General features: G+C 38.9%; 1 protein-coding gene across 3 annotated transcripts in view; it reads left to right on the forward strand.

Moving 5' to 3' along the window:
* LOC123768741 (probable ATP-dependent RNA helicase vasa-like) overlaps window positions 1-25,733 on the forward strand; it is a 40,498-nt gene that overhangs the window by 4,109 nt on the left and 10,656 nt on the right. For all 3 annotated transcript variants that reach the window (XM_045759475.2, XM_069316296.1, XM_045759476.2), the window contains 7 exons: window positions 1,232-1,434; window positions 5,960-6,076; window positions 7,989-8,105; window positions 10,858-10,945; window positions 12,972-13,162; window positions 16,297-16,485; window positions 21,681-21,902. In XM_045759475.2, coding sequence (XP_045615431.1) covers window positions 1,232-1,434; window positions 5,960-6,076; window positions 7,989-8,105; window positions 10,858-10,945; window positions 12,972-13,162; window positions 16,297-16,485; window positions 21,681-21,902 — 1,127 coding nt within the window. The remainder of the gene's footprint in view (window positions 1-1,231; window positions 1,435-5,959; window positions 6,077-7,988; window positions 8,106-10,857; window positions 10,946-12,971; window positions 13,163-16,296; window positions 16,486-21,680; window positions 21,903-25,733) is intronic.

Consider the following 25,733-nt stretch of genomic DNA (forward strand, 5'->3'; position numbering starts at 1 on the left):
CAATGCCATGATGTTTTGAATGAATTTTTGGCTACCATAAATCACCTCTGTCCCTTATTTGTTGATTTTTTTTATTTATATACAAGTACATTGGGTTTGTGAGAGTATATAACGGTTGTGTTACATTCTTGCAAAGCCAATAACACAGTGTTTTGGGCAGCATTTATAATTCATTCGGGTGAGATCCCATTGCATTCAGAGATTCATGGACATAATAGTTTAGTTCAGTCCACCTGTATGAATCCTTCATTTCAATCCTTCCTGGTCTGAGTCCATAGAGCAGGAAGATTAATAGAATAAAAGCTTCTCCTAGGTAATTTAACTAGACTTGATATGATATGATCCCTGTGGTGCAGTAGTAAAACACTTGTGCGGCGTCTTGTGAATGCTTTGACCTTGGTTCGTATCCTAGCTGGAGAGGATTGATTAGGGGCTAATCCTTAACTGTAGCCTCTGTTCACCCAGCAGTGAATGGGTACCTGGTTGTTAAACGTGTAAAGTACGATTGTTACGTTGTTGGGTAGATTAGATAAACAGTGTTTAGTGAGTTTCATATTTATTTAGTAGTCTTGATTACAGTAGTCAGTTGTTGGCATTGTTGTAGACGTTCAGACGGAGCTTGGTGTAGAGCAGAGCCGAGTGAGGCCGGAGTCGCGGAGCTCTATGTGGGAGAGCGTGGCGGCTTGATGGGGAATCTTGAATGTCTGAACTCGATAGGGAGCGAGAGCATTGTAGGTTGATGCAGTCGTAGTCTGCTGTCTGCTCTGTGTCGAAGCTGTAGCGTCTTGGGGTCGATTAGAACAGTACACGCTGAGTGCTACATTCTTGAGGTTGAAGAGGTGAAGTAAATCCAAAGCGTCTGTACTAGAGTTATCCGAATCACTGTGGAAATTGTACTGTCAGCTATTTGCAATTCGCTTGCTTATATTTGGTGACTATACCTCAACTTCCTCCAGCAGGATGGAAAAGGATGTTACCTGTAAATAGGGATAGGATCATAGCTGTGAATTAGTGCTAATTAGTTATGCCATTAAGATAATGAGAGATTGGAGTGAGTATAAGGTTTACTTGCTAAAAACGATTTGGCGGGTTGTATTCCGGGGGAAAATTAGGATTAAGGACCTGCCCAAAGCGCTATGCATGTTAGTGGCTTTACAACAATGTAAGAACACTTTTATTTAAAAAAATTTCTTATTTATATATACAAGAAATTTATTGGTTTGTTTTTCAGAGCCCAATACAAGTGCTTTATCAAAAGTTGTTCAGCATGAAGATTTGGGATTACCAATGAGTTTTGGCTCTAACAAAGATAAAAATGAAAACTGGGAACCTGTGGCATGGAATACTGGAGCAGATAATAGTGATTATTCAGGAAGAGGAGGATTTTCAAGATCAGGAGGAGAAGGATCATCATCAGATAAAACATGCTACAAGGTATGTTTAGGGATGGGAAACATTTGCCTGTGACTGTGTGCACACTGAAGCTGTAGTAAGGAGTTTATAAGAACACTGAGATGAGAGTAGACACAGGCTGATGCATGACTAGCAGTCAAGCGTGTTGGGCATCCTAGACGCTCACTTGTTGTTTACATACTCTGGTGTATGAAAAGCAGTGCATACAAACCGATGGTGCCTTTTGCTATGAACATGACACCATCAACCGGGATTAGGCACCCAGAAAGGTAGGCATAACAAAACAGACCCCACATGGTAGGAAAATCGCAACCGAAAACCGAAGAGAGAGGCAGAACTCCTTCCAATCCCAAGGAAACAAGCAAGTGTCACACTCCACCGCCTCGTTGCTCGTCTGCACAGCCCACCCCTCCCTTTCTCTCCAAGGAGTGGGAGCTCCAGACCCCCGTGCCAGCGACCCAGCCATTCCAGTTCGTCAGCTAATGCAATCCAGGGCAGTCGTCATCTCTGGCCTCGATTTTCTATGCAGTGTTTTGCCTTGGTGGTGTCCTGTGCTGTTCGTGGTGTGGTGGCCAGGTGTACCTGAAGTGTACTGGGGCTGCATGCGCTTAGGTCGGCCTTCCCCAAGTGCCCTGTGAATACTACCCTTGTGTGTCTGGGTTCTCTTCCCTGGTGAGTTCGGGAAGCCATTTTCGTAGAGGTTATTGCTGCTCAGCATTTACCCCGCCTTGGGGTCAGCTGGGATTTTGCGTTCCTTGTTTGCCCTTGGGTAGGGACTGGTATTGTTGCTGATTGGGGCATCAAAATGTTGCGTAGCCAGTTACCTATGCAGTGGATGGTTCCTATTTCTTCTGGGGACATTGTACTTTTGTGGGGGTTTTATTTTCCTTTTGTTTGCTTTGCCTGGTGGGGGTCTGCCTGGTGTCTGCCGTCCTGGTAGCCAGTTTTTCAGTTGCAGCCTTCTTCTTTTTTGGCGAAGAATGAGTGCTGCTTTCCGTAGGGGTCTTTGGGTCATTGATTCTTGGTTGGTCAGGCCTGGGGTGCATCATGTGTTGTCCGGTTGCAGCTCTTCGCCGTTACCTGCGCACCTCTGCTTCTGTGGCCGGGGTTGTGCGCTGTTACCTGGACACCTCGGCTTCTGTGGATTGATCCAGTTTCCCTCATTCTCTGTTCTAGGGTTCAGGTCTCCTAGGTCATCACAGGGTTAAGTCTAGCCAGCCTGCAGTCTATCCTCGTGCCCACGACGTTCAGAAGTTTGCTACTTTGGCTGCCATCTTCGACAACATGTCTTGGGCTGATATTCGGACACGAGGATTTTGGAGGTCGAACAGGGTCTTGGCCACCCATTATTTGGTTGACATTCCTGGTCTTGGGTGTTTGTGCGTGGCTTTGGGTCGCAGGTTGCAGCCAATTGTCTCGCCTTCGAGTTAAGGAGCTTGTGATAGCTGCCTCCCTGGTTAACCTGGTTGATGGGGTTCTGGGATTTCTTCTACTCCCCAAGCCTGGCCCAAGGCCAGGCTTGACTTGTGAGAGTTTGTGCCACCAGGCTGTTGCTTGGAGTGGCCCACAGGCCCACATACACACCACAGCCCAGTTGGTCTGGCATTCCTTGGAGAAAACTAACTAGATTTCTCTAGAAGATGTCAATAGTTGTTCCGGCAATATTTCTTATAGTTGCTGGGAGGATGCTGAACAAACGTGGACCTCTGATGTTTATACAGTTTTCTCTGATTGTGCCTATAGCACCCCCTGCTCTCCATTGGTTCTATTCTGTATTTTCTTCCATATTGTTCACTCCAGTTTGTTGTTATTTTACTGTGTAGATTTGGGACCTGGCCCTCCAGTATTTTCCATGAGTATATTATTTGATATCTCTCGTCTTCTTTCTAGCGAGTACACTTGGAGAGCTTTTAGACGATACGAATAATTTAGGTGCTTTATCGCGTCTATGTATGCCGTATATGTTCTCTGTACTCCCTCTATTTCTGCAATGTCCTGCTCTGAAGGGGGAACTGAGTACTGAGCAGTACTCAAGACGGGACAGCGCAAGTGATTTGAAGAGTACAACCGTTGTGTGATGGGATCCCTGGATTTGAAAGTTCTCATAATCCACCCTATCATTTTTCTGGCTGACACAATATTTGCTTGGTTATGCTCCCTAATTGTTAGATCGTCAGACATCATTATTCCCAAATCTTTTACATGTTGCTTTCCTACTATGGGCAAATTTGATTGTGTTTTGTATTCTGTATTATGTTTAAGGTTTTCATTTTTACAGTATCTGAGTACCTGAAATTTATCGCTGTTAAACATCATGTTATTTGCTGCTGCCCAATCGAAAACTTTATTAATATCTGCTTGTAGTTTTTTCAATGTCTTCAGCAGAGGTAATTTTCATGCTGATTTTTGAGTCGTCTGCAAATGATGATATGAAGCCGTGCCTTGTATTTGAGTCTATATCTGATATGAGAATAAGGAAAAGCAGTGGTGCAAGAACTGTACCTTGAGGTACAGAGCTTTTAACTGCACTTGGACTCGATTTTATATGGTTGACTGTTACTCTGTGTTCTGTTCGACAGAAAACTGAGTATCCAGCGTCTTTACCAGTTTTTCCCATTGACCTCATTTTGTGTGCTATCACATGGTCACATTTATCAAATGCCTTTGTAAAATCCATGTATACCACATCTGCATTCTGGTTTTCTTTTAATGCCTCAGTGATTTTGTCGTAGTGATTAAGTAGCTGCGAGAGGCATGATCTTCCCGCTTTAAATCCATGTTGGGCTGGATTGTGGAGGTCATCGATTTCCATAAAACTATTGACCTAACTCCTGATCACTCTCTCAAATACTTTTATGTGGGACGTTAGTGCAACTGGTCTATATTTCTTTGCCAATGCTTTGCTCCCTCTCTTGTGTAGAGGGGCTATGTATGCTGCTTTAAGCGCATCTGGTATCTCCCCCGTGTCCAAGCTCTTCCTCCACATAATACTGAGTGCCTGTGTTACTGGCACTTTGCATTTCTTTATAAATATTGAATTCCATGAGTCTGGACCGGGGCTGAGTGCATGGGCATATTGTCAATTTCTTTCAAAATCTGCCACACTCGTGTTGATGTTGGTTATATTTACAGTTTTGATATCATGCATAACGTTGTCCGGATCTTCCATTTTCATGCTGTTTATCCGAGTGCTAAACATGTCCTCGTACTGTTTTTTTAGAATTTCACTAATTTCTTTGTCATACTCAGTGTTTGAATCATCACTAGTATGAATAGGTCCAATACTGGCAGTGGGTTTTGCTTTTGATTTCGCATAGGTAAAGAAATATTTTGGGTTTTTTCTTTATTTCTTGAATTGCTTTCTGTTCTAGTTACCTTTCTTCAATCTGATATGAATGCTTCAGTACCTGTTCGATTTCTTCAATCTCCCTGTTTAAATTATTCCTTCTTTGTATGGAAAGTCGTGTCTCCTTAAGCATTTCCATTAATTTTTTTCCTTCTTTTGTAGTGTTGTCTGCGTTTTCTTTCTACGTTGGATCTCTTTCTGGCTTCCCTCAAAGGAACATGTTTCAGACAGACTTCATATGCTTCAGAAGTCAGTTTTTCTGTTCCTTGTGTAGGATTTTTATTACTTAGAACATTTTCCTATTGAATGTTTATAAGTTCCCTGTTTATTTTCTCTGTCTATCCTTTTATTATTAAAATTGAATTTATTGAAGAGGGGTAAGTCCCTCTTTTTCTTATCTTTGGTTATGAAGCTCCAGGGAGCCAAAGGGGCTCTCCACAGAAAATCGGCATTGAACGTAATGAAATGCCATTTTCTGGGTGAGCCCCGGAGGCTCCCTGGCACGCTCCTTCCCTCCGGTCGGTGGTTTTCGTGCTGTTATGATACCTAGCCTCCAAACTGGAAAAGGTGGGTCGGCGGCACGGCCTGTGCGGATGAGTGATTCAGCGGTGGAGTGTAACGTTTGCTTGTTTCCTTGGGATTGGAGGGAGTTCTGCCTCTGTTCTGTTTTAGTTGCAATTTTCTTACCATGTGGTGTCTGTTTTGTTATGCCTACCTTTCTGGGTGTCTAAGCCCGGTCGATGACAGATTAGGAAAAACCCCAACCATGGGGGAGTTTTCAGTGCCATTGCTCCCGGTGCCTCTTGAGGAGGCCAGGTTCTGGCTCGTGATCCCCGGTATGCTGAACTCCTATGACTAATGCACTGGTCTAATGAATTGCATATTAGCCTGATAACTCCAGGGAGCCCCCGGGGCTCACTCAGGAAATGGTGTTTCATTACATTCAACGCTGTTTTTTTCTTGCGCACAGTGGTGTTGTCGGCTAATAATAGCTGCACTGACTAAGGGTGAATAATCTGTGCATTTAATATGTCCCTCTTCCCCCCCCCCTCTCCTTTCCACTGTCCCATACATTATAAGCATGAAATGATAACAGTTCTGATGTGAGATTAATGTTTGTTACAAAAATATAATATTGTGACCTGTATTATTGCTATATTTTTAATGTACATTTATATACTATACTGTACTGTATTGCAGTGTAACGAGGTAGGGCACATGGCAAGACAGTGTCCTTTTGAAGTGAAAAGTGACAATCTTAACAGAGGTCAAGGTTTTGGAAGAGAACGAGGACAGAGGGGTGGAACTTGTTTTAAGGTATACTACAATGTGATTTTGTTCACTTAAATAATTGAAAGACTATTTTTGTTTTAAAGATATGCTTAGCAGATGAATTTTAAGTACTGTATCACCTTTATCATTTGCTAAATTTCTTTAGCATTTCTGGTATGCTAATTTCTCGTTAAGTGTTTACCCAATTATATGTGTAAATAATTTAACTGAATTATTCCAAGTTTTGCCAAAAATGCTTTGCATATTATTGGCTTTATTATGCAAACCTTGTACCTTCAAATGTACTTCTATAATACTGTATATTCATATATATTTCATGAATAAAAAATATTTTGTTATCATTTACTCTTTAGTACAGTATTAATATTTATGCCATTATACTGTACCTATAAATAATTTTTAATTAACTGAATTATTCCAAGTTTTGCCCAAAATGCTTTTGGTAGTAATGGCTACACTTAATATTAAGTTTAATTTAATATTTAATATAATTTTTAATTGCATATTTATTTATTTAAATAAATAAATATGTAATCCTGTATTTTCAAATATACCTCTGGGCAATTTTCTTTGTATACATATTTTTATGAATAAAGTATTAATTATTATTTATTATTATTATTATTATTTTGTATGATTTATTAAAATGAGCCTTCTGCATAGTCTGTACTATTGTCAGACACAACTTTGTCACTTCTCGGCCATTTCTTAGTTTCTTATATATACCATGGATGGTATTTCACTAATGTTCCCAGCTTTAGTTTTAAGTGATTGAATTATGGCTATAATATCTTTCGGGCTGATGGATAACAGGAGTAGAGTTAGGATAGCTGCTGGTGAGGTATGTAGTAACATGTGTCTGGGGTGTCTGGGATTTTTCTAGCAAGGTTAGCACCAATTGATGAAAAGAAGCTTAATAAATTCAGTTGCCATTTCTAATCTGTTGCAAGTGTGTAACCATCTTTGGAGAGTTTTATCTGCTAGTTATGTGATTGTTGTTAAAATTCCTAGGATGTTAGAGATGGCTTTCCATGTACTTTTTCATATTTCCTCTTGCTGCTTTAAATCTATTCTCATAAAAGGAAACTTTGGCTCTTCGTTTTATATTGGTAAGCATCGATGAATATCTCTTAACTTATTATTTTGTAACAAGGCCAATCCTATGTTTTTTTCCATATTTGTGTTTCTTGTTAATTGCTTTAAGTATGCCTTGCTTTGTGAGGGGAGGACAGTGTGTTTTGTAGAGGCTTAGAGGTTTGGAGAGAAAGATGTTGGCTAAAGAATTTATATTGTGTATTATTGAGTTCAGATTCCCAGTTTATATTGAGAAGGGCATTTATGAGGTTCCCAATTGCTTATTTGCTGTGTAGTCTAAAGGTAAGTTTCTTGGTAACCGAGGGTTTCATGTCCAAGTTTGTCGAGAGGAAGGTAGGATTGTGATCGGTTATTCTGTCAGTGATTATACCAGAGACAAAGGGGGCTGTTATATTAGTCCATATCCAGGGTTGGTCCAGGGTTGTTGCAGATGTTTGAGTAATTGTGTTTGTGGGGATTAGCATACTAAGAGTTCATGCTGTTTAGGAAGTATTCGACTTTGGAGGGGGGGGGGCTATTTTGTTGACAAAGGTCAATATTGAAGTCGCCTAGGATGTAATATTTATCGAGTTTGTTGTTAATGATTAGGTACTTATATTATCTGAGAATGCAGTTGCATTAGTATTGGGAAATCTTTAAATAGTTCGAATATTTATTGACGATTTAAGGGATTTAACCGAGAATTGAGCTAAGGTACCAGTATATTCACAGTAATGTCTATTGCTAAAAATACTTGTGCAAGTGAAGTTATCTTGATATCTGGCTAAGTTGTACTGTATTGTGACTTCTTGTTATACAGCATTCCTAATGTGTGTGTTATATTTACTATACTGTATTGCAGTGTAATGAGGAAGGGCACATGGCAAGACAATGTCCTTCTGCAGTGCAAAGTGACAATATTAACAGAGGTCAAGATTTTGGAAGAGAACGAGGACAGAGGGGTGGAGCTTGTTTTAAGGTATATGTAGTACATTGGCATCTTTTTTTTTAATTTGATCAAAACCGTATTTTATTTTTATTTTAAAGATTTGTGCAGCAACTGCATTTTAAATGTAGATGGTAAGTAAGGTGTGAACGTTTACTTGAATTATGATAATGTTGTTTCTCTAACCGAAAAAATATTATGTGGGTACTTTCATACTTTGTCCTGATCCCTGCACGTAGAAAACAGAGCAAATTGTTTCTTATATTGACCAGCTGGTGCTGGTGTAATCACCTGAAACTGCATTTGTGTGAGTGGCCTCACTGCTGCGAATGGCTGCCAGTCAAAAACTGTTTGAATGTCATTGAAATTATCTTGTAGCAAACTAGCTTATCTTACAGGTCAGGATGGGACAAATACCTTATTTAGTAAGGTTAGAATGGTTTTCATTGTCAGAAAACATGTTGTCAAAAAATTATAAATAAGAAAAGTTGAAACAATTTGAAAAATGGACAAATGCCATAAAGGTTTGTTCAGTGTTTGTTGGGTAGGTTGCTCCATTATTGAGACGTAAATGAAAAATGCAAAACAAATGGAACACATTTGAAACAAAGATTGCTATAATGGAGCAACTTACCCAACAAAAACTGAACGAACCTTTATGGCATTTGTCCGTTTAACAAATTATTTCAACCTTACTTTTTTTTCCGTTTTTTAAGAAACATGGAGCAGCCTACCTGCCAAACACTGAACGAACTTTTTGCTATAAGACAAATGAAAAATATTGAACAAATTTGAAGAAAAACGTGTCATAAAGGTTTGTTCAGTGTATGTAAGGTAGGTTGCTCCATTATTTAAAACATCGAATATCATATTGATGTTTTTCGGTGGTAGAACGGATTAATTCGATTTCCATTATTGTCAATGGGGACACTCATTTTGTATGACATCCATTTCACATGACGATCATGGCGCCGGAACGGATTAAATTCGTTATTCGAGGTTCCACCGTAATTTTTTGGTGATGAGCGTCCAAAATGAAAAATATATGTTAAAATTCCATTTATTGCTCTATTATGGGACTATTTTTAAAATGTGCGCCTTTATATGGCGAACAGCTTGATACCAAAATGAAAAACGTAACACGAAAATTGATGTTATCAAACTGAACGAGTACAGTGTATACATTAGGCTGCGGCGTGCCAATTGGTGCTCGTTCACAGGTAACGGTTGGCCAACTTTAGGCTTTGCTGCGGGGAATCACACCGGGCTTTTGGATCCTGTATGCATATACCCCTGTAGGGAATTCTATTGCAAACACAATGATACCAAAACGAACGACGTAGCACGAGAATTAAGGTGAGAAAACTTAAACGAGTATACGCAATTTACCAATTTTGTGCGCTTATGGGTAACTTTGCCAACTTTAGGCTTTGCTGTGGGGAGTCACGCCAGGCTTTTGGACCTTGTATGCATATACATCTCTAGGGAATTCTATTGCGAACACAATGATACCAAAATACACAACATAGCATGAGAATTAAGGTGAGAAAACTGAAACGAGTATGCACATTTTAGTGTTGCCCTCACGCTCGCCCATGCTCTTGGGCGCCAGGAGCATTCCGTGCATATCTGCGGAGCGCATGCTCCACAGATCTACGAGGAGAGATTAGAGGTCTAATATATCAATATTATATTATTATACCAATATTAGAAGATGTAAGAAAAAGGTGATATGATCACTACATAGAAAATAGTAACAGGAATCAACAAAAATGACAGAATAATTTTGAAAACTGCTACGTCAAGAACAAGATGGCATAGGTTCCAACTAAGGGAACTAAGTTGCTGAAAAAACATTAGACAGTTTAATTTTACAGTGGTAGAAAGTTGGAATAGGTTGAATGAGGTGGCGGTGGAGACCAAAACCGTTAATAGTTTCAAAGTGTTCTATGACAGTACTGGGAATAGGGAATACCATGAACATGGCAAAAAAGCTTGAACCTTACACACGTGCTAACATTCTCCTGTACAAAACTCAACGTACATGTTCTTGCAGATAATGAAATTAACGATACCAGTAATGAAAATTAATTGACAAAAATGAAACGAATTAACAAATAGTAAAAAAACATTTGGATAAAAAAATTAAATCTAAACATTACATACTAGCTATGTATTTCATTGTGGCTTGTTGACTGAAAATCTTACCCTGCACAAAAACACTTTTTGTTGATCTGCTTTTTTTTAGTATTTCAGACATTGCCCTTTCAATCTCTTCAGATTTTTTCATTTGCTTGCAATTTGCATTTTATAAATTTACAGAATAGGCTGCTTTTCCAGTCTCAAAAGTTTTTGTGTATTTGCATTTATGAAATTATTAAGTATACGTGTTGAATACGTTTTATATTTTTTCTCCATTATTCTCGGGTATCTGTTATTTGTTCTTAAAACGTTTTTGGAAGTGCTGACTTTATTTGATTGTATACAGTGATGGAAATGGGTTTTAGGAACTAGGTATGTTTTAAGAATGATGGATACAGTAAGGCTGTATCCAGTGTTTATGCTTGAGAATCACAGTGGGTTCCATCCAGAATTGCAAAAAATATCACATTTAATTGGTAGGAACTTGACAGGGGGAAAGCTAATAAATGTGTCCATTAGTACAGAAATTTGACAAGAAAATGAAAATACAACTGTGTACCCCTCCTCCCCTCAGTTTCCATCACTGGTACTACTGTTCTTTGTACTTTAAATAAAAAATGCCTCCTTTTTTCCCCCCCCGTAGTGTGGCATTGATGGTCACTTGTCACGTGACTGCCGTAATACCGAAGATGGTGGGAGAGGTGGAAGAAGGGCATTTGGAGAAAAGAGAGGTTAGTGTGGCAGTAATCATAATGCAAATAATTATTATCTCATGAATGATAATACAAAATATTGATAACTTAAACTAGAGATGTACCAATATTTTGCCCAACACTAATTTGCTGAAACCAATATTTCTGATCCACTAGTCATTGAAAGTTGCTCGGTAAATAGGAGGTTGATAAACTAAACTTTAGGAATTGGCACATGAATCTTCAACTTAAAGAAAGTAACAAGTGGATATTGTTGACCAAACCACGCACTAGAAGATGAAAAGACAACGTTTCTGTCCATCCTGGACCATTATCAAGTCTAGTGAAGAGACGAGAAAGGCAGAGAGAGGCGAGGCGGAGGAAGTCTTAGAGGAAGGTAAAAGCAAGGCGAAAGACAGGTGTAATAAAATAATAAATAATAAGGGGTAATAAAAGGAGTAAATGGGAACAAAAGAGAAAGTAAAAGTGAAAAAGCCCTATCATTTCTTCAAGGGAGGTTCTGTCAGCCGCTTGCGTCCTGGCTAGCTAAAACTGACACCTTGGCACTTATTCTCCTGCCCACCTTCGTCACTCTCAGGACTTCATAGAAAGATTTCACCTACAGCTCACCTGTAAGCTACTTAGTCTTGATGTTGACTCTTTACCAATGTTCCCCTTGATGACGTTCTATCTTTTCTTAGTCAGAAGGCAACTGAGCGCCTTTATCTCCCTCTTCCCACTGACCTCTTCCTCGAACTCATCAGACTGTGTTGACCCTTAACTCCTTCTCTTTCAATGGTAACAATATATCAATAATATTTTATTCTTCTCTCAAACTTTCGGTGTCACTATGTTCAGTAAACAGGGAAGAGTTCCACTCTTCCCTGTACTTGCCAATCTCTATATGGAATACTTGAAAACCATTCTTCTTCACTATTGGTACTCTTCTTCCTCTCTCTCTTGCCTTACTTATGCCCATGCCTTTCGTGTCTCTTCACTATCGACTTAATAATGGTCCAGGACAAACGGAAACGTCGTCGTCTTTTTATCGTCTAGTGTGATATTTGGTCAACATTTTTCAGCCATGTAATTGTGACTCATCATCTGCAAGTGGATATTAATCTATAGATCTGGTGTTTTGCAATATGCCTACTATAATCAAACAAGAGTCCTCATCTTCAAAAGTACATAACTGATATATTTAAGCCAATGTGACTATATAGCACTTGGAGGGGATATGAGGACAAGGAGCTGGATTTGGATGGAAGGAAGGAATGAATAATAGCCAACCACTTAGAACATCGGGTAACAATCCCTGGCCTGCAAGAAGCATGGTCATGACTATACAGACTAATTCAAGTGGTTGGGCCACCTCAGAACTAAGTTCTCTCTCATACCAGGCAAGGTTGAAGCTCTTTGGACTAGCACTACAGATCAGACATGGGAGAGGTGATCTCAAGACTGTAAAATACTGAGCAAATTGGATGATAATAATTCAGATCACTTCCTTACAAGGTCCAGTGGTACACATACAAGAGGCAACGGCTTTAATTTAAAAAAAATCCACAATATAGCCTCTATGTTAGAAAGAAAATAGGATATTGTTTTCACTCATAAGGTTATATATTGCTGTACCTCTTGAGGCCATAAATGCCAAACTTTGATACTGTACCCCAGTTCAAAATTCATCTGGAATTTTGGGGCAGTGTTTTGCAATCTGCTGAATTTCTGTCCATGACGGGGCCTTTAGAGATAGTAGCCCTAGGGTAAATTCCAGTTAAAGTAAAAGGTGATACAAAAAAACAAATGAAAAGCTTATGGAGAAGCAATAAATTTATTAATTTTGTGATGATTTTGATGTTCACTGTCTCAATATATCCTTTATTTGTTGTTCCCCCTATTTTGATAACTTGTCTGCACATAATGTGACTGTGTTACATTTCAACAGAATGTGAAAGTGTGCCGATATAGAATGATATCACAAATTTGAAATGTATAAAGTTTATTTATATAAATATTGTCATTAATATGTACATAATTTTAACATTTTGTTCATTTTGATTAGGCTGTTTCAAGTGTGGAAGTGAAATGCACACGACTCGAGAGTGTGTAAATGCAGCACCAGGGAAAGCTAGTGGAGAGGAAAGAATCCGTCCACCTATATACGTCCCTGAAGACCTAGATTCTGACAAGCTGTTCGAGACTGGCATTCATACGGGTGAAAACTTTCAGAACTATGATGATTTGCCAGTCAAGGTAAGATGAAAAATAATCTCTTTTTCCTATCAAATATATTATGTTTTTATTTGAATTGTGTTAAGATGCCTATTCTGTACCTTATTCGCATTAACTGACTAACTTAGGACCCTAAAAAAGTTGCTTGTCCTTGACTTCGAGAAAATTTTTATTCCAAATGGAAGTGTAAATAGATATTTTTCTGTGGCAAGCCCCTTCGGCTCTCTGGAGCTATACCGAGCTGATATGGCAACAGTCAATCAAAGGAGTTCTAAGTCTACTGGGGACCAGAACCTGAACCTAGCTCCCTCAAGAGAGGCACGAGGAGCAATGGCATAAAGACACCCTCGTGTAATTTTTTTTTTTATGAAGTACATGCTTTATCTTTAGCTTATTGACCTACTTTCATAAAATGGGACAGCATTGGCTTTTGGAGAAAAAATCCAAATAGTGTAAGGGTAATAGTGTTAATGCTTTTTTTGGGTCTGAAACTATATTGGCAAGAGCTAAGTATATTGTGTTTGGCTAGATAAGAGTAAAGCTGCTTGTAGATTAGTTTTTCAAATATTTTTGACAAGTTTGGCAGAATTTGATATAGGTCTGAAATTTTTGACATCGGTGAGATCATCATATTTATGGACTGGGGTTACTCTCGCTTTTTTTAGAATATCTGGAAAGGTTTGGAGTTCAAGTGACTTAATTGTAGAGCAATGCAATGCTAGGAGCTAAAATCTGGAGGCTTTCTTGTAAATTAGAGTTGGTATCTCAGCAAGGGCATTGGACTTTGTTTTAAGAGAAAGGATTATCTCATTATTAACATCATTGAAATTAGCAGAAGTTAGGTACAGAGACTGGATAGTTACCTGTAAGTTAGTCTTTAACATTAGTACGGGAGTCATAGACCAAATATATTTATTCCCTCCTTACGAACTGCTTTTGTAAGGAGAGAATAAATGGAATAACATGAATGGTCCCACTCAGGACCAGCTGTGTTCAAAAATGGATGGTCTATAATATAGATAACACATTTAGTATATGCAGTCCACAATGTAGGACAGAAAGCAGGAGATGCTTTTTCACCCATGGCAATAAACCCATTGAAAAGCCTACCCTCTGAAGCCATAAATGCCTGTGCAGTAAGACCTCTACTTCAAAATTTACCTGAAATATCATCAGTAGTAATGCGAAGGTAAAAGTTACACACACACCAGATTCTCATTTTGGTGTTTGGGAGTCCTGTTCAAATCCAGGAGCCAAATAAATTTTTGGATGTCTATTTTATCATAGACTGCTTAGAAAGAGGCCTTTCTTTACAATAAATGCTTGATTTTTTTACTTGGATAATTATGGGTGGCAATCTTATTCCACATTCTTTAGGTCCCTATTGCTTGTCTTTCTCGGAGTATCTAGTGTGGGTGTTTGTTTCCTTATCCTTGGCAAAGTTTCTAATTTAACCTGAACTTGTTTTCATCTTTCTCCAGGTCCCTTTTCTCTCTGACCTTTAGTGGTGTTTGGTTAGTGTTCTCAACTTTTTCTTCAGTGCCTCTAAAGTTCAGGGCTACTTACTTGTTTGATCTTGCATTGGGCAGTGGGCTCAATGCTCTTAATGTTTGGTGCAGTGCTTTGTCTGGGTGTGACTGCTCTACACAGACAAGTACATGTAATGTTTTCATTTTGGGGTTATTTTATTTCACGTCTCATTTCTTATTCATTGTACGTCCTTAATTCCTTGTGCGAGATGCTATGAGGAAGTGGCTCTGGGAAGCCATGATGGGCTTCAGAAATAGAGCATTTTGTAATAAAACTCTCCTTTCGAGGTGGGTCGTCAATGGCTTCCCACTCCCATTTATTTCTACATTTTACCCATGTTGATTGGGTTCACTTAATTAAGCTTGTGTGTGTGAGGGAGAGGGGGGTAAAAAATTGGTGAGGTGATTGTTAAATTGGTGTTAAATTTTGTTTCATGTTTGGTTTTTACCAAATGTTTCTTTAGTGTTGAGAGTTTTTGTGAGTAACTTTTAGCCTTAAAGGGATTTTTCCATAGTTCTGGATTGATCTTTATCCTTACATTTTTTTTGCCTCGTTGAGGGGGAGCGAGATTCTGAAAGTTGCTCCTAGTAGGCCGAGATTGTCACAGGTGCCTGATGGGTTAAGCTTAGCCCTGCGAGTGCAAGATCTCAGAATTTAATCAGTTCCAGCACCGAGCTCATCATGTGAAATGCTCATCTTTCAAAACGAATTTCCCCATTTAAAATATTGGAAATAAAAATAATGTTCCACCACCGAAAAACATCAATCTGATATTCATTTTTTTAAATACTGTAATGGAGCAGCCTGCCTAACATACACTGAATGAACCTTTATGACATTTTTCCTTTTTTCAAATTCTTTCAATTTTTTTTATCGAGAAACATTGAGCAGCCTACCTGACATACACTGAACAAACCTTTGACATTTGTTCTTTTTTCAACTTTGTTCACTTTTTTATTTTATTGCAAAAGGTTCGTTCAGTGTCAGGTCGGCCGCCCTACGTTTCTTAATAAAAAAAAAATTGAACAAATTTGAAAAGGAAAGTCATAAAAGTTTGTTCAGTATTTGTCAAGTGGGATGCTACATTATGAGAATCTTTCTTTGTTTCAAATGTGTTCAATTTGTTTTGTATTTTTCATTTGTTTATTAATAATGGAGCAACCTACCTGGCACACTCTGAACGAAACCTTGACATTTTTCCTTTTTTCAAATTTGTTTATTTTTTTTTTTTTATATGTATATATAAGAAACATGGAGTAGCCTACCTGACAAACACTGAACAAACTTTTTTGACATGTTCTTTTATCAAATTTTTTTGTTTATTCTACAAAAAATATTCAATGCTTTGCAACATCACAGAAGTCATTAGCATCTTTAAACAAACAAAAGTAATTTATTTGCATCGTCGGAGGCGTTCGAGAATGTGCGATGAGCAACAGGAACACACCATATGGGTTTCTTGTTAATCAAACGAGCTTTTGCCAATCGAGACAAATTGTCGGTGATCTGCGCGCTCGTTACTCAAAATGCTCGTAATTTGAGGCGTTCGTCATTCGACGTTCCACTGTAAATAGCACAATACTTTTTTAGAAACTTTAACCTGACACTTATTTTCAATATTTCAGGTAACTGGGACGGAGCCAATACCTGAAGCTGTGGGAGACTTTCATCATATGGGCTTTCATGAGATCTTGGAGTCAAATCTGTCTAAGGCTGGATATATGCAACCAACACCAATTCAGAAATATGCCTTGCCAATTATTGTGGAGGGTAGAGACCTTATGGCCTGTGCTCAAACTGGTTCAGGAAAAACGGTTAGTTGTAAAGACATTACTGATTTTGTTATTATGTGAGCAAGACATGACTGATAAAAGTGGATGGGTTAACCTTTGAACTGTGGAAGGGTTACACATGGCATCTGTATACACATTATATGAAAATTTTCAAAAAATTTTGTTCATTATGAAAATATCCTCACTGATCATTGGAAATTAGTTTAAAATTTTGTCAATTACCTTAGGTGTAGTAAAGTAATGAAATTTTGTGAATAACCACTAATTTATTAATGGGCCACTAATACTAGTGGCCCATTAGGAAGCTGGCCACTTGTCAAAGGCCCCTCCATTTGCCCAGATGATCTTTTCCAGCTATATTTTAAAACCCAATAGAGTTTTGGCATTTACGGCTTAGGCGGGTAGGCTGTTCCATGGATTTACAACCCTATGGGTAAAAAAGCATCTCCTGTTTTCTATCCTACATTGCAGCTTGTTGAGTTTGAACCCATTACTCCTTATTCGTGTTAAATGTGACCTTTAGAAGAAATTGTCTAGATCAACATCCTCCAAATTATTCAGTGTTTTACAGGTTTTGATGAGATTTGCCTTGTTATGCCTGGTTTGTCGTGTTGCTATTCCTGTGGTCCTCAACCATTCCTGATACGAGAGATGACTAAGCTCTGGGATGATTTGCATTTCCTGGTGTTGCCCCTTCTCCAGAGCAGATGTCTCCATGCCTGGATGCAATAATCCAGGTGGGGGGCGCACCAGAGACTTATACAATTGAACGACTACTTTCTTTTACTTGGTGGAAAAGGTACGCTTGATTATTCCGAGGGCTTGGTTCATTTTTTTTTTTTTTTTTTTTTTTTTTTTTTTTTTTTTTTTTTTTACTGCCGCTCCCACTGGTTGTGCAACTTTTAGTGAATGATGGATTCTGACTCCAAGATTCTTTTCTTCATGGATCTGTTATAAGGACAGTTTGGTAGTTGTGACGTGGATTGTTATGCCTCCACATGCAAATTTTTGCATTTATTGACATTAAAAAGCATTGGACAGTCATCTGACTATATAGGGAGTTCATGTAGATCTCTTTGTAAGGTCTCAATATCACTTTCACTTCCCACTTTACATAGACAATCTTGTCTATGAATACTTCTATGACATCAAGAAATCTTGATTTCATCAAATCTTGTTCATCAGCTTGACGAAGGGCTTCTATATTGTTCAGGCCTTACTTTTAGCTCCCCCAAAATTACTGAGCTTGCTGACCTGAATAGTGTGCAAAGATATTTTACTACTAGAATCTACTCGATAAAAGATCCAAATTATTGGGACCGCCTAGAAATTTTAAATCTGTACTTCATAAAGCACAGGCGGGGAAAAAATACATAATACAGTAATTTACACTTGGAAAATATTAGGACTGGTTCCAAATCTGCACACAGAAATACCACATGGGACTAGAAGGCAAGGCAGGATGTGCAAAATAGCCCCACTAAAAAGCAGAAGTGCAATAGGCACACAGAAAGAGAACTTGATCAACATCAAAGGCCAAGACATTTCAGCACACTTCTACACATATGGGACATAACTGGCTGACCTCTTGCAGTATTCAAGAGAGAACTTGACAAACACCTTCAAAGAATACCTGATCAACCATGCTGTGACTACATCAGCCTGTGAGCAGCTACATCGAACAGCCTAGTTGATCAGACCAGTAGCCAGAAGGCCTGGTCAGAGACTAGACCTAGTTACTGGTCTGATCATCAACAATTGGTCATCGAGTAACAAAAGCTTTGCAAATTCAGTTTTGACTGCCGGACTTTAGCCACTGGTTGAAGGTTGAAGGTCCTTGGCTTGCTGGTGATGCTGGTATACACAATCAATCATATTGGCGTTTGCCTTTCCATTGGAGACTTTTGGCGCAGTGGAGAGGGGGGAACCTGCTGCATGGGTGACAGTTTCTTCCCAGTATCTACCTACCCTGGCTTTGTGCCCTGGAGTGGTCACTCCACATCAACAACCAGAGTCGTCTGGTTCGCCTGGCGTTCCGCGAGTGCTATGTCATGGGTTCGCATCCTGGCCGGAGAGGATTTACTGGGCGCAATTCCTTAACTGTAGCCTCTGTTTAACGCAACAGTAAAATGTGTACTTGGATGAAAAAACGATACTTCGCGGCAGGGGATCGTATTCCAGGGACCTGCCCGAAACGCTACGCGTACTAGTGGCTATACAAGAATGTAACAACTCTTGTATATATCTTATAAAATAAAAAAAAATAAAAAAAAAAAGAGTGCAACTCGGTCTCCTGAGACTAATGGATGCCTACTACTATCCAGCTGTGCATTCTGCACAGGCTTCAAGGTTTTTCTATTACAGTCTCTACTAAGGCTTGTTTCCTCACTTTCATTGGTAACTATACATAGGCATGATTGTACAGTCATGCATTGGCATGACTGATATAAGTAGCATAGATGTGCCAAGTGCTAGCGCCTGCCTTCATGGTGTTACTAGGCTAAGATCTGCTGTCTCAGCTAGTCGCCCTGCCAAGCACCGCCATGTTTTCCCTCGCAACGACATTGACGACAGTGTTGAATCTACATTCACTTTCCCTGCTCGCCCTGCTAGAATACAATGTAAAAGACCTGCAACTCCTGCCCAAAGGGGATTTATTGCAAAAAACGCACCCGTGGAGTCGCTCGTGGCGGTGCTTCCAGTACAAGGAGCACAGCTGAATTTGTGTGGGAGGACTGTAATATTTTTGTACCACACAAACCTCAATTTGATGCTAGTGAAGTTAGTTTCACCCACGTTCCTGTCACTGGTGAGGATTTGACAAAGTGAATATTTTGTTAAATATTTTGATGAGCAATTCATACATCATGATGTTGAAGAAACAAACAGGTATGCAGGGCAACTCATTGCGTATGGCTTATTACTTGCTTCACGTATGATATATTGGAAGGACACCACCGTGGCTGAATTGTGTGTGTTCTTTGCTCTGCGTATGCTCATGAAACATTTAGTGAAACACGTAATACAGGATTATTGGAACAGAGACTGCACTGTTCCATCCCGTGTTCAACAAGTACATGTCACGAGACAGGTTCCTGATACTACTATGGTGCATACATTTTGAAAACCTTGCACATTTTGATAGAAATGATCGACTTTGGAGAGTGAGAAAAGTGTTCAGTGATCTCAGGGGGAAATTTTGTGATTACTCTGTACCTGGATAGAATCTTGTCATTGAATGTTCCCTAGTTCTTTTCAAGGGACATCATCTCCTCAAACAGTACATCCAATTGAAACGGCACCGTTTTGGCCTCAAATTCTTTGTACTGTGCGACTGTGAAATTGGAATGGTGATCGATATATTATATTCTGGTACAGACATAGACATACCCACACAAGATCCTCACTGCTTTTCTGGCAGTGTGGTGAAGATGCTCATGGAACCACTGCTGAACAAGGGGCACATTCTGTACACTGACAATTATTATACGAGCCCCTTGCTAACAAAGTTCTTGCTTGAACATGACACGGGAATGTGTGGCACTGTAAAGAAAAATAGGAAAGAAATGCCTGTTTTTGACAATAATATTAGTGTAGGTGATTGTGAAATAAGAAAATGTGACAAGATCTGATCAAGGCGTTGGAGAGACAGACGTGAAGTCAATATGTTGTCAACTGTTCACACTGGTGAAATGCTTGACATTGGCAAAGTGATGTATCGAGCTGATAGAACATTGTTTAAGCCAGATTGTATCATTGACTACAAGATAAATATGAGACTTGTAGATAAATGTGACATGAAGGTGCCATCGAGTGTCCTCAGAAGTGTAAAGTGTACAAGGAAATTCTTCTTTCATCTTGTGGACGTAACAGTGCTCAACTGTTTCAACATTTGGTGAAAACAGGCAAAAACCATCAATTCTAGTTTTTAGTCACCCTCTGGTGTCGCAATTGCTCATAAAGTATGGTCAAAAAGACAGTGTAAGGACAGTTGTTCATGAACAACTAGCACCACATTTAGTTTCTAACAGACTGGGTGCTAGAGACTTCCTAGCAATTCACACGCCTGCCTACCTACCACCTTCAGGAGCTAGAGCCAAAGGTCTACGTGAGTGCATAGTTTGCAAGCAGTCATAACGAAAACCCAGGAAGTGAAAATCATTGTGTATGATACGCGTCGAGTGCAAAGTCGCAGTCTGTCTCATAGATTGCTTCTTTGAATATCACACATTTGCCAAATACTGAGTGTGTAATACAGTGTGTTAGTGTGTAAATACAGTAGTGTGTGAAACGGTATATACTGTATTCTAAATTTAGTGAATTTTGAACATGTATTATTGCGACTAAACATTTTTTGTGGACACATTAGTGACTCGTGTATCACAGTTCCATGAAGCATTGACAGTTTTTATTTATTTTATTTTATTTTATTTATGCATATACAAGAATGTACATAAGGAATGTGAGGATACAAATATGGTAATTACAGTCTTGTAAAGCCACTAGCACGCGCAGCGTTTCGGGCAGGTCCTTAATCTAAGAAAATTTTAAGGAGGTAAATACTTGCAAAATTTATAGACAAAAAAATGATAACAGATTACATGGAATGAAAAAAAAGAAGATGAGAGAAAATTATAGGTACAGTATATTAAAGCACATAGGTAGCTATGATTGATTGCAATGACAGCTTAAAATGGTAGTTGACAACTACCTGGTAGTTCTTCTATATACATATTGTAAATTACACAAATCTGCATCATATACAATCATAAAAACAAATAGAAATGCATTGGAAATACATAGAACAAATAATAGAAAATATATTTGTGGCAACTCACGGTGCCACAAATGGGCAGAGGTGAGGGCATAAATTGCCCTCACCACATTTCTCCAGTCAGATTCCTTCAAATTTATCACGACCTGTGTTTTCTTTGTTTTAACCATTGTTTTATCCATTCTAGTATTCTAAAATTTATTCCATGTGCCTGTCCTTGCTAGTTTTACATGGGTACCTTGTCAAAAGCTTAGCCAAGTCCATGTAAACTACATCTACCAGAAATTAATTAGAGACTACTGTAACAAATTATGCTTGCTTAGTAATAAAGAATAAGCATAGAGAATAGGCGACTACCAACTTTGATGGGAAATGAATTTTGTTGTTCTATTCTTTCACAACACTGAAATATTTCCTCTAATTTATATTTTTTTTTTTTCAGGCAGCATACCTGTTGCCTGTGATTAACGATATTTTGCAAAACAAGCTGGAAGGAAATGCTCCTGTAGGATGTGGTCAGCCTTTTGCATTGGTTATTGGGCCAACAAGAGAGCTAATATCACAGATTTACGATGAAGCCCGTAAATTTTCATTTGGAACAGATGTGCAGTGTGTTAGAGTGTATGGTGGAGCAGCTGTAAATAACCAACTTCGCCGATTAAAGGTTTGGAGTTTATTATTTGTTCGTGTTTATGTATGTATAAGACATTTGCTAATATGGGTACACCAAGAAAGCTACCAATTATGTTAACTAAAAATGTAATTGAAATAAACATTTATTTAATAATAATAATAATAATAATAATAATATTTTATTTAGGAAAAGTACATACATAGATGCAGAGTTACAAACATTCTGATTGATTCAATTTGTGCAATTTTGGCCCTAAAACAGAATTTTTAATGCATTTTATATCAGATGTGCATGACACTTGGGACAGTTGGGTTTAAATCATTAGGTAGCTATGGAACTGCTTTGGCAACCAACCTAACATCTTCACTCATGCAGTCGCCAAGTGGACAAATAAAACCTCGGTTGAACTGCACATATAATAATGAAGACAGCATAATCATGATTTTTATTTGAGGGTCTGTAAGTCTGAAAGCCAAACACACACTCTAGCAATAGTAAACCATACCATTAGTCAAATTCTATTGGTAGGTTGCTCACTAAGGTAAAATCCTTATCAACTCCTGGCTAGAAACTTGTCTTTGCTGGGTCATGTTATAACCGTGGGCCTTCTAACTATTGAATCCTTGCATAGGCCAAACCATTAGTGTCTAGTGCAATTTGTTCACTGGATCTAGCAAATGTTCTTTTCAGTGAGGTTTATCTGCTCAAGTTGCTGCCAAATTCAGTCCCATCCCATTGCCTCAATATTTTCTCAGATACATGACATTGACCCTTGGGCTGCACCACTTGATTATGCAACACCCAGGTGCACATATAATAAAAAAAAATCCCCCCTTCCCTTATATTATTAAAAATGCACTCACTGATCACAGGAAACAATACTGAATTTTGTTGTAGTGACTTGTTTAACTTTGGTTAAGCCTGAAAGTCTTGCAACATTGTCCCAATTCATATGCATTCATTAAGCAATTGCGCTAGGGTAGTTGTACCATGCTAGCTGTCAAGCACGAGATGCCAGAATAAAATTTTTACATGTTTAAATGTTTCTGATTAGTTTTTCTGGGGGAAGCCTCATCGACTCCCCGCAGCTTTCCAGGCTGATATGCTATTGTCTGACTTTGGCATCAGTCATGTGTGTAGAGTTTTGTGGGTCTACTGGGGACCATGAGCCAGAACCTGGCCCCCTCAGATGAGGCAAGGAGAGCAATGGCCTATAGAAACCCCTGTGTGGTGGGAAGCATTCTATGTCTGCCATCGACCAGGTCAGGTACCCAGAAAGGTAAGCGTCCCAAAACAAACCCCTATTCTGGCGAAAATTGCTACCAAAAGCCGAACAAGTCGATAGAACTCCCCAAAGGAAACAAGCAAACGAGCATGATGTTACATGTTGCTGTGCCACTGTCTGTGCAGCTCCCCCCTCCCCGGGAGGGGGAGGGGAGAACCCCAGACCCCCCGCACCGGCTATCCACCCCTTCAGTTCGAAGACTGATGCTAGAGGCAAAGGTCGTGTGCTCTGGCTCCGGTGGTTGTTTCAGTACTATACTTAGTGTGTGGTGACTGTTTGCTAGGTGGTGCATGAGCCGGGAGTGATTCTCCAGTACAGTACATGGGCTGCATGCACCTAAGGTTTCCTTCCCTAGGGGCCCTGTAAATACTGCCCTTGGAGCTTGGGGCCACCTTCCACAGGTTCCTTGGGTTTTGCCTCTGCTAGGCCGTTTACTTCTTGGTTTTTGGCTGCCCTTTGTGTGCTAGGGTGTTCTGCCTCCTGTGTTAGCCTTAGGGTAGGGGCAGTTTGCACTGGTACCTCTGGCTCGTGGTCCCCGGTAGGCAAGAACTCTATGCATTGACTGATGCCAGAAAGATATACATATCCATTCAGCCTGGATAGCTCTAAGGAGCCTCCGGGACCCACCCAGAAAATGGTGTTTCATTACATTCAATGCTGGGTTTTTTCTTGTGCACAGGGGTGTAAATCTCAGGACCCCTTAGCAGCTGAAGGGTTAAGAATGAGAGGACATAGGTTCAAACTAAGGAAACAAAGTTACCGAAAAAACATTAGAAAGAAGTTCACTTTTGCAGAATGGTAGATGGTTGGAACAAGTTTAGTTTAAAGCTGGTAGAGGTCAAAACTGTCAGTAGTTTCAAACTGTCATTGATAATAGTACTGGGAAGATGGGACAACACAAGCATAGCTCTTCCTGTAACTATGCTTAAATAATTATACAATATTATCTAGTGTGTAAGTATATATAATAAAGTCTGTCACCATTTTCTCCAGGCTGATGCCTCCCCATCTCATGAAAGTAGGAATTAGGGTAATTATTATTTTCTATAGGTACTAGTTCTAGTGCCTTTGACAGGGACAGGAAGCCAGTGGCTTGATAAAGGTTCCATTTATTTATTTATTTATTTATGCATATACAAGAATGTACATAAGGAATGTGAGGATACAATTATGGTAATTACAGTCTTGTAAAGCCACTAGCACGCGCAGCGTTTCGGGCAGGTCCTTAATCTAAGAAAATTTTAAGGAGGTAAATACTTGCAAAATTTATAGACAAAAAAAAATGATAACAGATTACATGGAATGAAAAAAAAAAAAGATGAGAGAAAATTATAGGTACAGTATATTAAAGCACATAGGTAGCTATGATTGATTGCAATGACAGCTTAAAATGGTAGTTGACAACAAATTGGTAGGCACAATACAGCAGAAACAATATAAGATTGATTGCAATGACAGCTTGAATGGTAGTTGACAAAAATTGGTAGTCACAATACAGCATATGGCTAGCACATAAAAGAAGACAGCAATGAACACAATGATAAGGTTGTTTGATATTACATAAAAATTAGGAGATTGGGTACCAATAGGTACAGAGCAAATTTAAAGCTCAGTGTAGGAAACTAAATAGATGAAGTTAGGTACTTTTTGGTTTTGCTTTTAAATAAGGCAAAAGTTTTACAGTTTTTCAATTCACTAGGGAGTGAGTTCCATAGACTAGGTCCCTTAATTTGCATAGTGTTTACACAGATTAAGTTTGACCCTGGGGATATCAAAGAGATATTTATTTCTGGTGTGGTGATAATGGGTCCTATTACATCTGTCCAGGGAGAGTTTCAGAGCATGGTTTGCATTTAAGAACAGGGTTTTGTAAATGTAGTTGACACAAGAGAATGTGTGGAGGGAGTTAATATTTAGCAAGTTTAGAGATTTAAACAAGGGAGCTGAGTGTTGTCTGAAAGCAGAGTTAGTTATTATTCTGATAGCAGATTTTTGCTGTGTGATGATGGGCTTAAGGTGGTTTGCAGTGGTAGACCCCCATGCACAGATACCATAATTAAGATAGGGGTAGATTAGTGCATAATATAGTGAGAGGAGAGCAGAGTTAGGAACATAATATCTGATTTTGGAGAGTATACCAACTGTCTTAGAGACTTTCTTAGTTATGTGTTGAATGTGGGTACTGAAGTTGAGTCTCTTGTCTAGGAATAGGCCAAGAAACTTGCCATCATTTTTATTACTGATGTTAATGTTGTCTATCTGTAGCTGAATTGCATTTGATGATTTGCTTCCAAATAAGATGTAGTAAGTCTTTTCGATGTTTAATGTTAGTTTGTTCGTTGACATCCATAAGTGGACTTTTTTTAATTCATTATTCACAACATTATTTAGTGTATGTGGGTTGAGGTTTGAGTAGATAAGGGTAGTATCGTCAGCAAACAATATAGGTTTGAGAATATTAGAGACATTAGGCAGATCGTTTATATATATAAGAAATAGAAGAGGTCCTAAGATGCTGCCCTGTGGCACTCCAACGGTAATTGGTAGAGTGGAAGAAGTTGTATCATTGATGGTTA

The sequence above is a fragment of the Procambarus clarkii genome, chromosome 83 (assembly GCF_040958095.1).
Source record: "Procambarus clarkii isolate CNS0578487 chromosome 83, FALCON_Pclarkii_2.0, whole genome shotgun sequence".
Lineage (NCBI taxonomy): Eukaryota > Metazoa > Arthropoda > Malacostraca > Decapoda > Cambaridae > Procambarus > Procambarus clarkii.